Source organism: Scyliorhinus canicula, chromosome 14, assembly GCF_902713615.1.
Source record: "Scyliorhinus canicula chromosome 14, sScyCan1.1, whole genome shotgun sequence".
In the NCBI taxonomy this organism is placed as follows: domain Eukaryota; kingdom Metazoa; phylum Chordata; class Chondrichthyes; order Carcharhiniformes; family Scyliorhinidae; genus Scyliorhinus; species Scyliorhinus canicula.
Genome location: NC_052159.1, coordinates 59,701,495 through 59,718,738, shown reverse-complemented (window position 1 = coordinate 59,718,738; position 17,244 = coordinate 59,701,495). Strand labels below are relative to the sequence as shown.

The 17,244-nt window shown below is 42.5% G+C and overlaps 1 protein-coding gene across 1 annotated transcript in view; it reads left to right on the top strand.

The window, feature by feature from the left end:
- The window catches only part of ddx10 (DEAD (Asp-Glu-Ala-Asp) box polypeptide 10), a 310,337-nt gene that overhangs the window by 27,784 nt on the left and 265,309 nt on the right, over window positions 1-17,244 (top strand). Inside the window, exons 5-8 of the mRNA XM_038818958.1 lie at window positions 752-872; window positions 4,802-4,991; window positions 12,918-13,044; window positions 14,174-14,336. Of these exons, the coding sequence (XP_038674886.1) occupies window positions 752-872; window positions 4,802-4,991; window positions 12,918-13,044; window positions 14,174-14,336 (601 nt within the window). The remainder of the gene's footprint in view (window positions 1-751; window positions 873-4,801; window positions 4,992-12,917; window positions 13,045-14,173; window positions 14,337-17,244) is intronic.

Below are 17,244 nucleotides of genomic sequence, written 5' to 3'. Positions count from 1 at the left end.
CTTGATGCCATCCTTAACTTTCTTAGTGAGCCACAGATGGCTCACTCCTCCTCCTTGTAGAGTTCTTCATTCTCAATGGAATCTATCTTTGTTGAGAGTTCTGAGTCAGTGCTTTCTTTTAACTTTCTAAACTAGCAAGTGATCTGAAATATCTGAAATGTCCATTTCTTCTACTTACTCTGGCTCTCCCTCTCTCTCTCCTTGGGATAATCAACTCCCTATGACTACAGAAAATAATGTATTTGTCCATTAATATTGTGCCACCTTTGGGATCTTTCATTGTCCTCATTTCTTTCACCTGCTTGTGGTGAACATGTTCATAGAAATACTTGATATTTCTCTGAGCAGTTTCTTGACTTCTATTTACCATATATTTTATTTGTCCCATTACACTCTGTTACTTTAGAATCAAGTTTTTGCTCTGAATCCATGCATTTCTTGCATTGTTCCACTATTTCCCCTCTGTAGCTCATCTTTCATATTGGCAAGTATATGTGATTTTTTTCCCCCCCATCCAGTTTGAATGTTTTTTAAAAATTCTATTTGTTTCATGTTTTTGTCAGTATCTTAGAGCTGTTGGGCTGGGTGAATTTGATGAACCCTGTGCTACTGCCACTTCTTGGATGGCCTTTGTGAACAATTTAATTTGGGACTGTTTTAGACCGGCATCAGTTCTCTTACCTGCTTATTTTGCCTGATGTTGGCAATTATTTAAATTAGATCTGGCATGCCTTATTCTTATTTACAACAGGATCTCAAAGTGGAGTCTGAGAGGATCCATTGTACCAATATTGTCATCTGTACACCCGGTCGTCTGCTGCAGCACATGGATGAGACGACCTACTTCCATGCTTCTGACCTGCAAATGCTTGGTATGTGTATTTGATTTAAGGGAAATGTACCTGGGGCCGTACTTCCTGTTCAGGAGAACAACAGCATTCTTAGCAGAGTTTTCATTGATGATATGTACAAACACTAATGTTATTATTTGCTTAGAAATCCTTAATTTGGATCCATTTTCTTCCTGAACCTCTTCAATGACATCCCTGTGTGACCCAGAGAACTGCAAAGGAACAGGGGGAGGGGGGGGGGGGGGGGGGGGGGGGGGGGTAATACAGTTTAGCCCAGGTTGAAAACAACTCTGTAGGATTATGGGGAAATACCATACTCTGGGACTACAGGGTACCTGATGAGAGAGAGGGGTTCCAAGAACTATTCAACTCTGGAGTGGCCTTCAGTGTGGTCCGAGTTTATGGCTGTTGTTATTTTTACAGAGTCTCTTGGAGTAATGGGGTCACATTCTGTTCCTAAACACTGGAATGGTCAGGTAGTAAGGGAAATCTGACTGGAGGTTTCCATGTTGCAACTAAAAAACGATTCTGATTACCATTTTCCCCAATAAAATGAATAATAGCTTTGAAATACAGTTACTACCTTTCAATTTGTCTTTTCTCTTTTAAATAAATTTTTTTATCTATTTGTTTTAAAATCATTCATATTTAAATAGTTTTCTTCTACTTGACGAAACTTTCATCTTTGTTTGGAGATAAAAAATGTTCATGTTTTCTTCTACTGGAAAAAGGCCAAAGCTTTCTCAATTATTTTTCTTCTGCTTTTTAGGATTTCCCTTTGCTGTGCATTATCTAATTGCCGTTTAGTTGACGTCTAAGTAAGATTGGCCATAGTGATTTATTTTCTTATCCACCTAGTCTATGGCTAAGTGCCTGTCTTTCACTCTGTCCTCCACAATGCACATGATATTTGGAACATGTCATGTGGGAATTGGAGCCATTGAACAGCATCTTATTATCAACTTTCAAAAGATGATGTCCAAAGTTTACATGAGAATATCAGAATGGTTAGGAATGAAGGTTGGCCTCTGACTGGGCTCCATCTTGTTCGCCAAGGGTAGGCCAGAGACTGTAGCTTGTGGAGGAAGGTACTTTATTCAGCATTCTTGGTTATTGTATTCTTGACCATCATGCTGAACGGAAGGAAGGCTTAATGAAAACCGAATAGGTGTTTGCCTGCAGTGTTTAAATAAAAAGTATGTTAAGACAAAGGAAGATTGATATTTTTCATAGCTGCTGTGAGAAAAATGGTTTGGAGATCTGTCAGGAAAACAGATAGTTTCAAGTGATCTATATTTGTATTGTTAATTTTAAAAATAAGATATAGTTTTAAGTGGGTTTAATTTAGTGTTTCTGTGCAAGGAGGAATAAAACTCGAGTAAGATTCATGCTAGATAAAGGTGTTTGTGTGTGTGTGGGGGTTTGGTCAAATCAAACTGCTTCGATTGTGCTTGGAGAGTTACGTGTGAAAAATAAGCAAACTGGCAAAAGCATAAAGCAATTACTTAGCAACCTGCCTTTTGAGTTTAGTTTTAGCTGGATATATAACCGTTGGAGCTAGATAGTGAAAGAGAAGGTAACTCTCGCAGCTTTGCTAGAAACAGTTGTTTCAGAAGGCTGGAGAGGAAACATCTTTCTCAACTTTGCTCGAAGGAAAGCCATACTATACGGTAATGGCTTAAAAAAAGCAAATGCTGGAGGTTTCAAGAACAGCTAGTTAAGGAACCTTCGAGAAATAAAGAAAGGTTTTCAAGAAGTCCAGGTTAAAGGTACTAGAACAGATGATTGGTTAGGGGGAGTGAGTTCTAGGATTTTGACCCACTGACAATTACAGCGCTGTGTTTCCAAGTCAGGATGGTGAGTGATTTTGAGGGGACTTGCAGGTGGAGGTGTTCCCATGCATCTGCAGCCGTTGTCCTAAGAGGGAGAGATGAATGAGTTTGGAAGATGCTGTTGACGGAGCCTTGGTGAGTTCCAGAGTGTATCTTATAGGTGGTACACGCTGCTGCCATTGTGTATAGGTGTTGCAGATATAGAATGTTTAAGGTGATGGATGGCTTGCTTTGTCCTAGATTGTGTTGAGCTTCTTGACTGTTGGAACTGCATTCATTCAGGCAAGTGGAGTATGTATAGAATTCCCAGCCTCTGACCTGCTCTTGCAGTCATAGTCTTTATATGTCTGGCCCAGTTCAACTTCTGATCAATGGTAATCCCCAGAATGCTGATAGACTGGGATTCAACAATGGCGATGTAATTGAATGTCATGGGGAGATAGTTAGATTCTCACATGTTGGAGATGGTCATTCCCTGCACTTGAGTGTTGCAAGTGTTACTTGCCACTCATCAGCCCAGTCCTGAGTGTTGAGCAGGTCTTGCAGCATTTGGATGTGGACTGCTTCGGTATCTGAGGAGTCATAGATTTTGTTGAACAGTGAACATCCATCCCCACTTTTGACCTTGTGATACAGGGAAGGTTATTGATAAAGCAGTTGAAGGTGGTCGAGCCCAGGACACAGGGGCTGGCTTAGCTCACTGGGCTAAATCGCTGGTTTTTCAAGCAGGCCAGCAGCACGGTTCGATTCCCGTACCAGCCTCCCCGAACAGGCGCCGGAATGTGGCGACTAGGGGCTTTTCACGGTAACTTCATTGAAGCCTACTTATGACAATAAGCGATTTTCATTTTCACTACCCCGAGGAACTCGGGCAGTGATGTCCTGGAACTGAGATGACTGACTTCCGATAACCACAACCATCTTCCTTTGTGCTAGGTATTACTCCATCCTGTGGCGAGTTTCCTCATTTATTGACTCTAGTTTTGCCTGTTACTTGATGCCACTATCAATGAAATGCTGCCGTGATATCAAGGGCAGCCATTTTCACCTCTCCTCTTGTTCAGCATTTTTATCCATGTTTGGACCAAGACTGTTATGCGGTTAGGAGCTGAGTGGTCTGGTGCAAACCAAACTGAGTGTGAAGAGATTATTGTTGATTCATTGACATGAAGAGTACTGTTTACGACTCCTTCCGTTACTTTGCTAATGATCGAGAGTAGACTGGTTGGCATTTGTGGACGGGACAAACCTGGCAATTTTCCACATTGCCAGGTAGATGCCAGTAGAAGTTGTGCATGAGTTTGTAACCCTTGGGATGTTCAATGCGTGATGAAGAGGATGTATGAAGATGCTGGAGACGCATTGTTTTATCTGCAAGTATCTTAACAGACCATGTAAATTGCTCAAGTGGAAGACCGTTATCATGGACTGTGACATGGAGTGTGCACAAGTTAGTGCCAATTGACATTGCTGTATGATATTGAGAGCGGGACCAGGAGGTAATCATAGAAGCAGAAGTTGTGTGTTTTTGGATTGCATTGTATGAAGATATTTGATGTTAACTGAGAACATAGTGACCCAACACTGAATTGAATTGAATGAGTGACCTGCACACCAAGCATGTTGCAGTGGGATGATTGTGATGAAGATCTGTACCCTTAGTAGGCTACTGGAATAACTTGTGTCGGGAGATGGGAGTTGAGGCGATGGACAGGATGGGCACAGGCAGATAATTGGAATAGCTTGTGAGGGGGATAGTTGCTAAAATTTGTAATGTCTGTGACCAATCCTGTTGTGAGCCTAACTGAATTTGGAGTGTGTGTGGGTGGTGTGTGTGTGTGGGTGGTGTGTGTGTGTGGGTGGTGTGTGTGTGTGATCCTTAAGGGGATATGTTTGGTTGATTGTATCAGAGCTCCATTGCACAAAATTAGAAGAAAACTTGTATATATTTGATTACGTTTTCCTGCAGCTGTCAGTAACTAGATTTGATTACAAGAGAATCTGCGTTTATTTATTGTATTAATGTGTAAGATTCAGCAGTGAATGTGCTCAGGTTGGAGTTGTGTATATAATCCTTTTCCTTCAACAGTATGTGCTTTTTTTAAACTCTCATTGCAGTCTTAGATGAAGCTGATAGAATTCTGGACATGGGATTTTCTGAGACGATGAATGCCATTGTAGAAAACCTCCCGAAGAAACGGCAAACTCTGCTATTCTCAGCAACCCAAACTAAATCTGTTAAGGACTTGGCACGACTCAGTCTGAAAGACCCAGAGTATGTTTGGGTTCATGAAAATGCGAAATTCAGGTAGGTTGTCATTATTTTGCTGTAAACTAACAGTAAGTACTCAGACTTTTATTTCCTGTAAGATATATGTAAATAATAATCACTGGTGTATTGCTTATTGTTGCTCGTTATGCTTTCCTTAATTTGCTCTGTTTTAATTACTTTTGCTCAAGAGTCGCCAGGTATCTTTCTGATACCACCACAAGGTTCAAAACCGAATACTGATCAATGACTCGATACACCAGTTAGTAACTTTGAAATCAATGCACATTTATTTACACACACAGTCAATTATTACTCATGTACAAACTCTACTCACTAAACTACAACTACTACTAAAAGCCTATACTTAGCTTCGGGCGCCCACTCAGAGGATCAATGGCCGTTGTCTGGTTCTGATACTGCTGGCTTCGAACTGGTATAGAATAGTAGCTAGGAGCGCCTATCTCGTAGCATGCGTTGACCTTAGACTTACTTGGCTGGTGCTTGGCGGGCCTCTCGTCGCTGAGAGCCAAATGCCAAGGTGAAGATGAAGAGTTCAAGAGTTCTTAAGAGAGCGCTCTGACCTTGGGGACTCTGTTTTATACCCCAAAGGGTTTTGCGCCTTTCTGGGCAGTTCCTGAACTTGGTCCAAATTAATTGGACCATGTCCCAATCTTTTTTATCGATTCTCTCCAATAAAGGGGCTGTTCCTCAATCGCTGGGCGGGCTCTAGGTAACCGTTGGCCTGCCTTTGTTTTAGTCTCCACTGCCGCCGGGGAGTCTGCCCTGGTACCGATTGCTTAAATGTTTCTCTTTTGTCCCTGGAGATAGCTCATTACTATGCTAATGTCTTGTAGTATCAGTTCTGTCTGGGATCTGCAAGTTCCAATCCACAGGCAAACCTTGCACCTGCTTGTTTTCCTTGTACTGTCCATTTTTCCCTGTACTCTTTGCGAATGTCAATTTTGGAATCGGGACGTGGCCACCCCAGGTGGCTACACTATATCCGGAGTGTCCTGTAGACCAGGGGTCTCCAACATTTTTAAATACAAGATCACTTTTAGAATTTAAATGCAGCACCAGATCTACTCTTTAGAAATTCGACTTTAATTGAACCCACTCAAAATCTTTTTTAAAAAATTACTTTTTCTGAGTTACAAAGCCAGAGCTCAGAGTGTGGACAGGGGCGAACCCCTAATCCAGCTCCTTGCCTGCTCCAAAAACCAATTCAAATTCAAATTGAATCCATTTCATGGTCCCCACAAGAGAGACATATCTGATGAGAGGGATAGATAGAGTGGACGTTCAGAGACTATTTCCTCGGGTGGATGTAGCTGTTACAAGGGGGCATAACTATAAGATTCAGGGTGGGAGATATAGGAGGGATATCCGAGGTAGGTTCTTTACTCAGAGTGGTTAGGGTGTGGAATGGACTGCCTGCTGTGATAGTGGAGTCGGACACTTCAGGAACTTTCAAGTGGTTATTGGACAGGCACATGGAGCACACCAGAATGACAGGGAGTGGGATAGCTTGATCTTGGTTTCGGATAATGCTCGGCATAACATCGAGGGCCGAAGGGCCTGTTCTGTGCTGTACTGTTCTATGTTCTATATCAGATCTTAGCCAAAAGGCCGAGAAGCGATCGAACCCTCAAAAATGTGTACTATGCGTAAGGCTCACCTATTCTTAGCGTGACATCTGTGCTTGCACATTATCTGTGAGTGCTGTGTAGTCTGCGTTGTAGTTTGAGATGGCCAATCTCATACAGTCCATCAGATGGGCATCTGTGAGACAAGTGCAATACTTGGACTTGATGATCTATGAAAAAGCCATCTCATGGAGTTTTGTGAAACCAAAGTAGGCCTTTATCCTGAGAGTGCTTGATGTCTGAAGAGAGACTTCTCTCTGTCGACAAGTCCCCAAATGTCTTTGTCCCTTGCTCTTTGTCCACTGCTTTGGTAACACCTGCTGAAATATTGCTGACATTTCTCCAATGTCCACTTGAAGAAAACGATTTGAGAAACATATAATGATTTGTTTAATCTCGTCTACCTCCTGAAATTCCTTTTCCAATTTGTTCATTGGTCATGGAATTTTTTCTTTTTAAAAAAAATATTTTTATTCTCCTTTTTCACATTTTCTCCCCAATTTACACCCACCACCAATAAACAATAAGCAGTAACAAATACATTGTCAATCCCCATATCAACAACAACAATCCCATCCTCCCACCAACCCCCAAACAGCAGCCCGCATGTTAACATAAACAAATAACAAAAAGGAATCAGGAATCGCCCATAGTCACTATTAACACATACAGTCCCCCTCCCCGCAACCTCCCACAAGACAGACATGTGAGATCTTAGCCAAAAGGCCGAGAAGCGATCGAACCCTAATGTTCAATGTAATCCAATTCTTGAAAGTGCATAATGAATAACGCCCATGAATTGTAGAACCCCTGCATCCTTCCTCTCAGTTCAAACTTGACCTTCTCAAGAGTTAAGAATTCCAGCAGGCCCCCCCGCCATGCCAGGGGACAGGGTGGAGAGGCTGCTCTCCATCCCAACAGGATCCGCCTTCGGGCGATCAACGAGGCGAAGGCTACAACATGTGCCTCCGCACCCGTTTCCAACCCTGGCTGGTCTGACACCCTGAATATGGCCTCCTGAGGGCCCGGGTCCAGTTTCACATGCACCATAGAACATAGAACATCGAATAGTACAGCACAGTACAGGCTCTTCAGCCCACAATGTTGTGCCGACCATCTATCCTAATCTAAGATCAACCTAACCTACACCCTTCAATTTACTGCTGTCCATGTATCTGTCTAAGAGTCGCTTAAATGTCCCTAATGACTCTGACTCCACCACCTCTGCTGGCAGTGCATTCCACACACCCACCACTCTCTGTGTAACCTACCTCTGACATCTCCCCTATACCGTCCTCCAATCACCTTAAAATTATGTCCCCTCGTGGCAGCTATTTCCACTCTGGGGAAAAGTCTCTGGCTATCCACTCTATCCATGTCTCTCATCACGTTATACACTTCTATTAAGTCACCTCTCTGCCTTCCAGTGAGAAAGGCCCTCCCTCCCTCAACCTTTCTAAGGATAGGGATTACCCTAAAAACCTCCTTCCAGTAATCCTCCATATGAACATAGTTTGCGAGCCACTCCCCCACCCCCTGCAACATTCACACACATCTTCTACCCCCTCAAAGACCTGGCTCATCCTTGCCTTTGTGAGGTGTGCTCGATACCTCCTTCAGCTTGTAAGTCCCAACCTCGCGCACAAGGTGGAGGTGTTCACTCTCCGTAGCACCTCACACCAGAACCCCTCCTCCGTACCCTCTCCCAACTCTTCCTCCCACTTTGCCTCGATCCCTTCCAATGGTGCCCTCCCTTCCAAAATAGCCCCGTAAACTGTCGATACTATCCCCTTCTCCAGTCCCAAACCCTCTGCATCACAGAATTTGTTTTGATGGAACCCTTTCTGTTTGACCGTTGTTGGATTTTCTCCAGATTTGGGAAGTGCTCAGTAATTTTGTTCTTTAACTGGAAGGACCACAGGCCCAGTTTCACTACACTAATCATATGTGACAAGACTCTGTCCCTCCCTGCAGTTCACGATTTAGCTAGTTTAATTTAGCACTTATGTGCATATGCAAAGTCAAGTCCGGCAACCCTGCATTATCTGACAGCTCGCTGTACACCTCATTTCTTGATTTAAGAGAGGTGACAATTTCAGGGAGCTGATCTAAAAATCTCTGAAGGACCTTTCCTCAACCACTTCACATCTCACATGAAGGATTAGCTCACCGGAGGTGGCATCAAGCTCATCGAGTAACGATTTGAACAAACGATGCAACGGAGTTCCGGCACAAATTGAGTTCACAATCTTGACAACAACTGTCATTATTGAGAAAACTCAATAATCTCGCTCGCTAGCACTTGTTGGTGGATAACTCAGTGGTAATTGACAAAGGTAGTGAATTAAGGATGACTCCTGCAGATTGCAACAAAACCTGCACTGACGCCCAGTATTAATGGTGCCTCCTTGGTCAGAAGAGATTTTAACTCTTCAAACTTTTTCTAGGTAACTATTGGTGTAATTCAATTGGAACCACCTGAAATTTGTGATTTAAGTCACGTTTTTGAATGGGTCCCAATGCAGGACAATTATGCTGGAGAATGTTGCACTTCCAGGCTCTGGCCATTCAAACCTTACCTGGGAGCTTCTGGGGGATGGGTTTCCCCAGTGCATTTTTAACCACCCCTCCTGAAGTACTGCTGTGCAGCAAAGCAGTTCACACTTTTGGATCGGGAGCTGGCTGCACAATCTGTAACCATAGTGTGGCTACATCTGCTTTGGAATGAGGCAAAATCATATTTGAACATCATACCCTGCACAATTGTTTATTTTTTTGTCATAATACATTTACTGAACAAACATTTCCACATATTTTTGGTGTGTCGGTTTTCTATGCGATCTGGATGTTAAACATGGATAAACCTGGCTTTTGCCATGTCGGGTCTTTCATTCATGGTATTATCTTTATTGTGGTTACTGAAAGAATGTACTGCAGATGTTTTTCAGTGAACTTTGAGCTACGTCTTCTGCTAGTTCACCAGGAGAAACATTTCATTGCACACGCACACAGTAGCTGCTGAGTAATGAAAGAATGCAGTGAATGTGACACTGCAGACCTCTGAATTCCTCTGGTAGTTGTATAACGTCAACACACACACCACATTAGACCTGCTCTTCAGCTGGCCATCACATTGAAACTCAATTTGTGCGGTTTGAATGTTTGGGGCATAGTCACTGTATACATAAACTGCGTTTTCAAACCTCCCAGCTCTGGCAATCAGTCACGAAGGTTTGGCAAATCGTTGGTGCAGTTGCTGAAGAGATCAGATTCTGTTAAAGCTATTAGTAATTCAAAGGACGATTTATCAGTCTGAATAATATGAATCTCCTTCAGGTTTATTTACATTTTATGCACCCTGCATACTCTCTAGAGCACTAAGTTCATGCTCATATAGGGGCTATCAATTTTTCTGTGCGGTTTTCAGTTGGGCCATGCCCACATTTATTTGTTTAATTCATCGTGAGGCTGTGCCACATAAAGCTCTGATCTTTACTGCTTGCTTTTCTTATGACATCCACATAGATTCTCCTATATATGATTTTGTTGCACAAGAGCAACTTTGGTGTAGACTTATCTCTTCCGTCAGTAGACAATGTCTACCATTGTTTGCTGTGCCTCACAACAGCACTTTGTGTAATAGTGCCCCAACCTAGAGTTTCCTGGTGGCAGGGTGGGCGAGCCACACAAAATACCGTAGACATTGGTGGGACCAGAGGATCCCATTAGTGGCCAATTGCAAGCCGCCGCCTCCACCGGAAAACACACCGTGAGGAGGCTGGGAAATCCCGCCCTATGTCTCTTGAAATAAAAGAAAATAATGATTGAGGGAGTTTCCTTTTCAACTTGTTGACCTTCTCATGGCTCAATTTAATTTTTGGGATTGCATGTTTGATTCATGTTTGTGACACATGAAACAAAAGCCCCATATCACTATAAGGTACCAATCTGTGTACTTGGCTTGAATGATACGAGCTTCACAATCTACTTTCCTTTACTATTAGCACTGCTTGTTGTTTAAATCTGGCAGGATGGCTTCTATAAGAAAATGATTTCCAAATGGTTGGTTGAGCGTGAAAAAGCAGGACAATAAATATGATTGTGTTGTTCTGCTGTGCAAGTTTGATACTTATCACGGCTTTCAGTCTTTAAAAAATTTCTTTGATGGGATGTGAGCATTGCTAATGTAGTTAAACCCACAGTGCTGTAATGGATGGAATTCCAGGATTTTGACCCTGTGAGAGTGAAGAAATGGCACTATAATTCCAAATCAGGATGGTGTTGTGTTTGACGGTAACTTGTAGGTGGTGGCGCTTCCGTGCATATCCTGCGTTATGTTTTCAGGTGTTAAAGTTGCTTAATGAATTGCTGCGGTGCATCTTTTAGATAGCGCACACTGCTGGCACCATGCAGTAATGGTGAATGTTTAGTATTTTGGCTGGGATCCTGATCAACTGAGCTGCTTTGTCCTGGATAGTGTCAACATTCTGGAGTGTTGTTGGAGCTACAATCATCCAGACAAGTGGGGAGTATGCCATCACATTCCTGACTTTCTTGTCGGATGCTTTGCGAGGCCAGGAAGCAAGTTACTCACTGCAGAATTCCCAGTACCTGACCTTCTTTTGTAGACACAGTATTTATGTGACTAGTCCAGTTGAGTTCCTGTTTAATAGTAATGTCCCCTCAAGGATCTTGATCGTGGGCGATTTGTGATGGTGATGCAATTTGAAAGCCATGGAGAAATGGTTAGATTCTCTCTTGTTGGAGATGGTCATTGCCTGGCATTTGTGTAGTACGAATGTTGCTTGCGTTATCAACCCAAGTCTGAATGCTGTTCAAGTCTTGCTGCAGGTGGCAATGGACTGTTTCAGTGTGTGAGGGAAAAAGGAACATAAGGACACAGAACTTAGTAGCTGGAGTAGACCTTTCAATTATCTGTGGAAGAGAATTCATCTTGCAGCACCCAGTCTCATTGATACAAGCTAGAGGAATCTCAAATCTGTTGGACAATTGTAGGCTCAAATATTCCTGCCATTTCGATCCCCTTACCTGCATCACTTGCAATCACACGCTCTTATCGCTGAAGAATATCCAGGTAACTTTCCCCTTCCCTAATGCATCGCAGTGTCCAAAGCTCGAACTCCAGTTCATTAATTCAGAACCAAAGTTCCTTGAACTGCAGACACTTCCTGCAGACATGTTGCCGTACATCACATTGGCATTCACGAGCTCTCAAGGATTGTAGCCACAGCACATCACCTGCTCTGATATCCATAATCTGTTTTAACAAATTCATTATTTTCTTAATTATTCAAATTAACTCAGAGTCTTCTCATAACCATACTAATTTGAACCTTAGTAATGCAGTAAAATACACCTTGCCACCTAAAATAAAACAGTAGACTGACCAATTTCTTTCTTCTCTAAATTAATTAGAAGATAGCTACTTAATTAAGGTAGCTACAAATTAATTAATTATTTTCTTCATTAAAATGCTTGTACTTGCTGCTTCACTCTCCTGAACCCTAGCTGTAAGCGAGGGCTCTGGAGATGAGCAGCGAGGCAGCAGGAACACTTCTGTACCATTTGGACTGTTAATTCATAACCCTGAGCTCTTGCATCAGATCGGATCTGGATTATCAAGGGAAATGCAGATTCGAGAGAGGGAAAGAGTAAGAGGATGAGTCAGGGAGTTGGAGCTTCAGTGAGTGTGTGAATTGGGCATGGGGAGAGGCTGCAAGTGGGAGACTGGGGAGTGGAAGAGGCCGTAAAGAGGAGATCAGGGAGGGAAGAGGCTGTGAGTGGGAGATTGGGAAGGGGAGGAGGCCACAAGATGGAGCTTGGGTACTGGGTGAGGCTGGAAGTAAGAGTTTAATGGCTCTCTTTTAACCTGCGGGACAGGATTATTGTTTTGCTGAAGGAATGATAATATAAATTGGACAGATTACCTGCTTGCTAATTTGGTAATACCGTGTAGATTTGTGATGATTTGCATCCAGTTGCTATTTTACTAAACACATCATAATGGAAACCACAATCAGAAGTGATCAAATTATGTGAGAATTAAGCAATTGTACATTGATTGAAGAATAATTACAAACTGGCCAAAGGTAGAGTAAATTGAAACAAAGCATCCATTGAAAAGGACAGAAGCCCTTTTAATGTGAGAAGAATTTAAACCTGTGGACAATTTGCTCTCCGTCAGTCAGTGGTTTTGGTATTTATGTGTATAAATTATACCCGAAAACTACACTTGGTTTTCCCGCTTCACACTTCATTTCTTTGCAAGGACATTAAAACGTATTTTCCTTTGCAGCACTCCAGGAACGCTTGAACAGAATTATGTGGTCTGTGAGTTACAACAGAAAATTAACATGTTGTACTCCTTTGTGAAGAATCACCTGAATAAGAAGATAATTGTCTTTTTTTCAAGCTGCAAAGAGGTAGGTATCGATACCGAAATACCAAACCATTCCTGCACTCAATAAAAAAATGTGACCATCCCAACACTGCTGGCAAAATACCCAAGAGAATCACGTCAGTATGTTAACCTCTTTGTGAGCAGTCACGGCTTCAAGAGCAAACCTTGAGCAGTATACCAGCTGTGTGCTACCCTCAGCAAATTTTGTATCCAAACATCTACGATCTCCCATTTGCTGCTTGTGGAGGACACCTGAGCTGAGCTATTGTGCACACCTGAGCTGGGAGGCTGCCTTGACCAGAAGGAAAAGCAACTTCCACAGGAACACAGAAGTAATAAGTCAGGGAGAATTTTAAGCAGCCTCAGATTAAGTTCTCCAGACCCCTGCATGAACAGCAGAAAAGGCTGGCTGACTGCATCAGAGGCAGATAGCTGGCAGTTGTGTATATGTGCAGCTTTTGGGCTTTAGTTTGCATAGAAACACACTGAAGAATGGACTATGATCCCAAAACAGTCATTAAAAAATTCAGAAATGGATTTGGATCTGTGAGGGAAAACTCGCAGAGAGTCGCCACACTCTGGCGCCATCTTGCTTTACAAACAATGTAATGTAAAATGTAACAAGCCAAATGTTTCCTTGAGGCAGTGACCGTTGTCAGGGGTCTTTAATCAAGCTGGCTTTACAGTTGTACATATTTGAGGTTTTCCTCTTTCAGCTGTTCTTCAGCTGTGTTTGAGTTTTGAAAAGGCAGGAATTATAGTTCTTTTTGTTTTGTAAGGTTTATAGCTTTTTTTGCATTGGTTGGCTTCATTAAAATGGAGCAGCAGGCAGACATACATGCTGAAGAGTTGTTGAAGGCTGTGAAATGTACTGCATTGCGTGAATAGTTTGAAGAACTGCTGCAAATTGCAAGCGTGGTCATGTTCTTTTCCGAGGTGTGCAGGGTACAATTGTTTGACTGTCAGCCTGCATTCATTAAATGTTGGGTTGAGAGAAGCACTCCCGCTTTCTTAAAATCAAAATTTAGAAAACTGTGACCTGCATCTTTAAATCAGTAAAATGGTGGAACAGAATTAACTTTAATTGAAGTATTTTTGGATGGGGATTTGAAAACTTTTGAAATCCTTCACTCTCTTTTCCTATACATTAGGTCCAGTATCTGTTCCGTGTGTTTTGCCGTCTACGTCCTGGTATGCCAATCCTCGCTCTTTATGGCAAGCAACAGCAGATGAAACGAGTCGAGGTCTACAATGATTTTTGCCGGAAAAAGGCTGCTGTATTATTTGCAACAGACATAGCTGCTCGAGGACTTGGTAGGTGGAGTACAGACGTGAAGATCATGTTTAAAAGTATAAGACAATTTGAAGCTTTTCTTTTTTTGAACTTTCTCTCTTCCTACTTGGTTGGCTTTTGAAAAACTAATTTTATTCTATTCTAAAATCTATTCTCCGTGCTTGCTTATGCATTCACTATTTGTTCTCCGTCATGCATGTGTTCAACTTCCCTTATACTTTTTTCTCCCAACCCGCCTGCCTACCATACTAAGGTGAAAACCAGAATGACTTAGATCATCAATGGGCAACGAGGCTAGTGAGTGGGCCGCATGAGTGGCCCTCCTTCATCTCAGTGGGTCACAATATTGAAATCGGGCTTGCTCACTAACTATGGCCCTTGAATAAGATTGAACGCATTTAATACAAACTGAATAACGTTATGGAAAATACTTGAATACATTTATTACATGCTGAATAATGTTAGAGAAAATGCTTAATCATAGATTAATAAAACTATCATCAACTTCAAATGATTAAAGACAAAATAAATATTTATACATGATTGGACGCAGAGGGAGCGCACAACTCCCCAGTCAATGTCATGCATGATCAGCAGGCTCCTCCCTTCACTTGCCCTTGTTTTGCATGCATATTAATTCAGTCATACTGTTAGGAATAAAACTATGTGGATGGAAACCAGTGGAATGTGGTAACTCTTTCATGGGTTAACAAAATGTCATGTGGGTCTTTACTCGGAACCCTGATGGGCCGCATGTGGCCCCTGGACTGCAGGTTGCCCACCACTGACTTAGATGAAGAGACAGAAAGTAATGCATCTAGGTTTGCTGATGATACAAAGTTAGGTGGCATGCAAGCTGTGAGGAGGACACATAGAGCTATCGGCAGGTTGGTGAGTGGGCAACAATGTGGCAGATGGTGTATAATGTGGGGTGGTGATAATGTGAGGTTATTCACTTCAGTAAAGAGAAAAACTGAATATTTTTAAAAAGTCTTGAAATTGGTAAATGTTGATGTTCAGAAGGATTTGGATGTGCTTGTGCATGAAACACAAAGTTAGCACTAAGTCCAATAAGCAAATGGCATGTTGGCTTTTATTGCAAGAGGATTGAAGTACAGGAATAAAGAAGTCTTGTTACAATTGTACAGGACTTCGGTGAAACTAAACCTAGAATACCTTGCACAGTTTTGGTCTCCATATTTAAGGAAAGATATTCTTGCCGTGGACATGTCACAATGAAGATTCGCTAGATTGATTCTTGGAGGGATGAAAGGGTTGTCTTATATTGAAAGGTTGGGTAAATTGGACCTATACTTTCCTGAGTTCAGAAGAATGATAAATGATCTTATTGAATTACAAGATTTGAAAAGGCTTGATAGGGTAGACTCCTGACTGGGGAATCTAGAACATTGCCCCAGTCTCAGCGTATGGACTGACAAGTTAGAGCTGAGTTAAGGAGAAAGTTCTCCACTCAAAGGGTTGTGAATCTTTGGAATTCTCTACCCTGAGGGTTGTGAATGCACCATCATTGAATTTATTTTTATTCGTGGGTAGCTGTGCTGACTCATGGCGCCGAGGTCCCAGGTTCGATCCGACTCTGGGTCACTGTCCGTGTGGAGTTGCACATTCTCCCCATGTTTGCATGGGTTTCGTCCTCATAACCCAAAAATGTGCATATTGGGTGGATTGGCCATGCTAATTTGCCCCTTAATTGGAAACATTATTCATTAATAGGATGGGGGCCGGCTAGGCCAGCATTTGTAGCCCATGCTTCATTGCCTTTAAGAAGGTGGTGATGAATTGCCTTGTTGACCCGCTGAAGTCCATGTGGTGCAGATACACCAAGAGTGCTATTAGGAGAGAGTTCTAGGACTTTGACCGAGAAACTGTGAAGGAACGGCAATATAGTTTGAAGTCAGGATGGTGCATGGCTTTAATGGAAACTTGCAGTTAGTGGTGTTCTCATGTATCTCCTGCCCACGTCCTCTGGATTCTAGTGGTCATGTGTTAGGACGGTGCTGTCGAAGGAGCCTCGTTGAGTTCCTGCAGTGTAGCTTCTAGTTGGAACATTCTGCTGTCACTGTTCGTCAGTGGTGGAGGGATTGGATTTTTGTGGAAAGGGTACCAATCCACTGGACACCTTTGCCATGGATGGTGGTGAGCTTTGGAGCTGCATTGATGTGTTCAATGTCCAAGATAGACAGATTTTTGGTTTGTTAGGTAATAAGGGATATGGGTAGAAGGGGGAGGAAATGGAGTTGAGGTTGAAGATTAGCCATGATTACCTTAAAAGGCGGGACAGGCTCGACATGCTGTGTGGTCTACTTCTGCTCCTATTTCTTACATTCTTATATGGCCCATCTCGCTGGTTTCAGACACTTAAGCTACTTTCTCTTGAGTTTGCTGATGCCATCAACCTCTTGCCGCCTTACTTGGCAGTTAATTCAATAAGTTTGTCACATTCAGTGTGAAGTAATTAAATCAAATTTGTCTTTTCAGTCTTTAAGTTTTGGCTATGTGCATCTGTTGTTGAATTTGTCTGTTTCTATATCATGGAATGTAATCAACTGGTAAAAAAGAAGCTATGGCCCACTTGAAAATGTTCGCTTCCTATTCTCCTCGTTCTCCCCGTGTCTGCGTGGGTTTCCTCTGGGTGCTCCGATTTGCTCCCACAGTCCAAAGACGTACAGGTTAGGTGGATTGGCCATGATAAATTGCTCAGTGTCCAAAAAAGGTTAGGAGGGGTTATGGGGATGGGGTGGAAGTGAGGACTTAAGTGGGTCGGTGCAGACTTGATGGGCCGAATAGCCTCCTTCTGCACTGTATGTTCTATATTTATTTGTGGAGGGTACAATTGAAGGACGATGACCAATTTGGAGGTTGGTTATCAATGTTCCTCTTAAGTCGCGGCAGCCATGCAGCAACCCA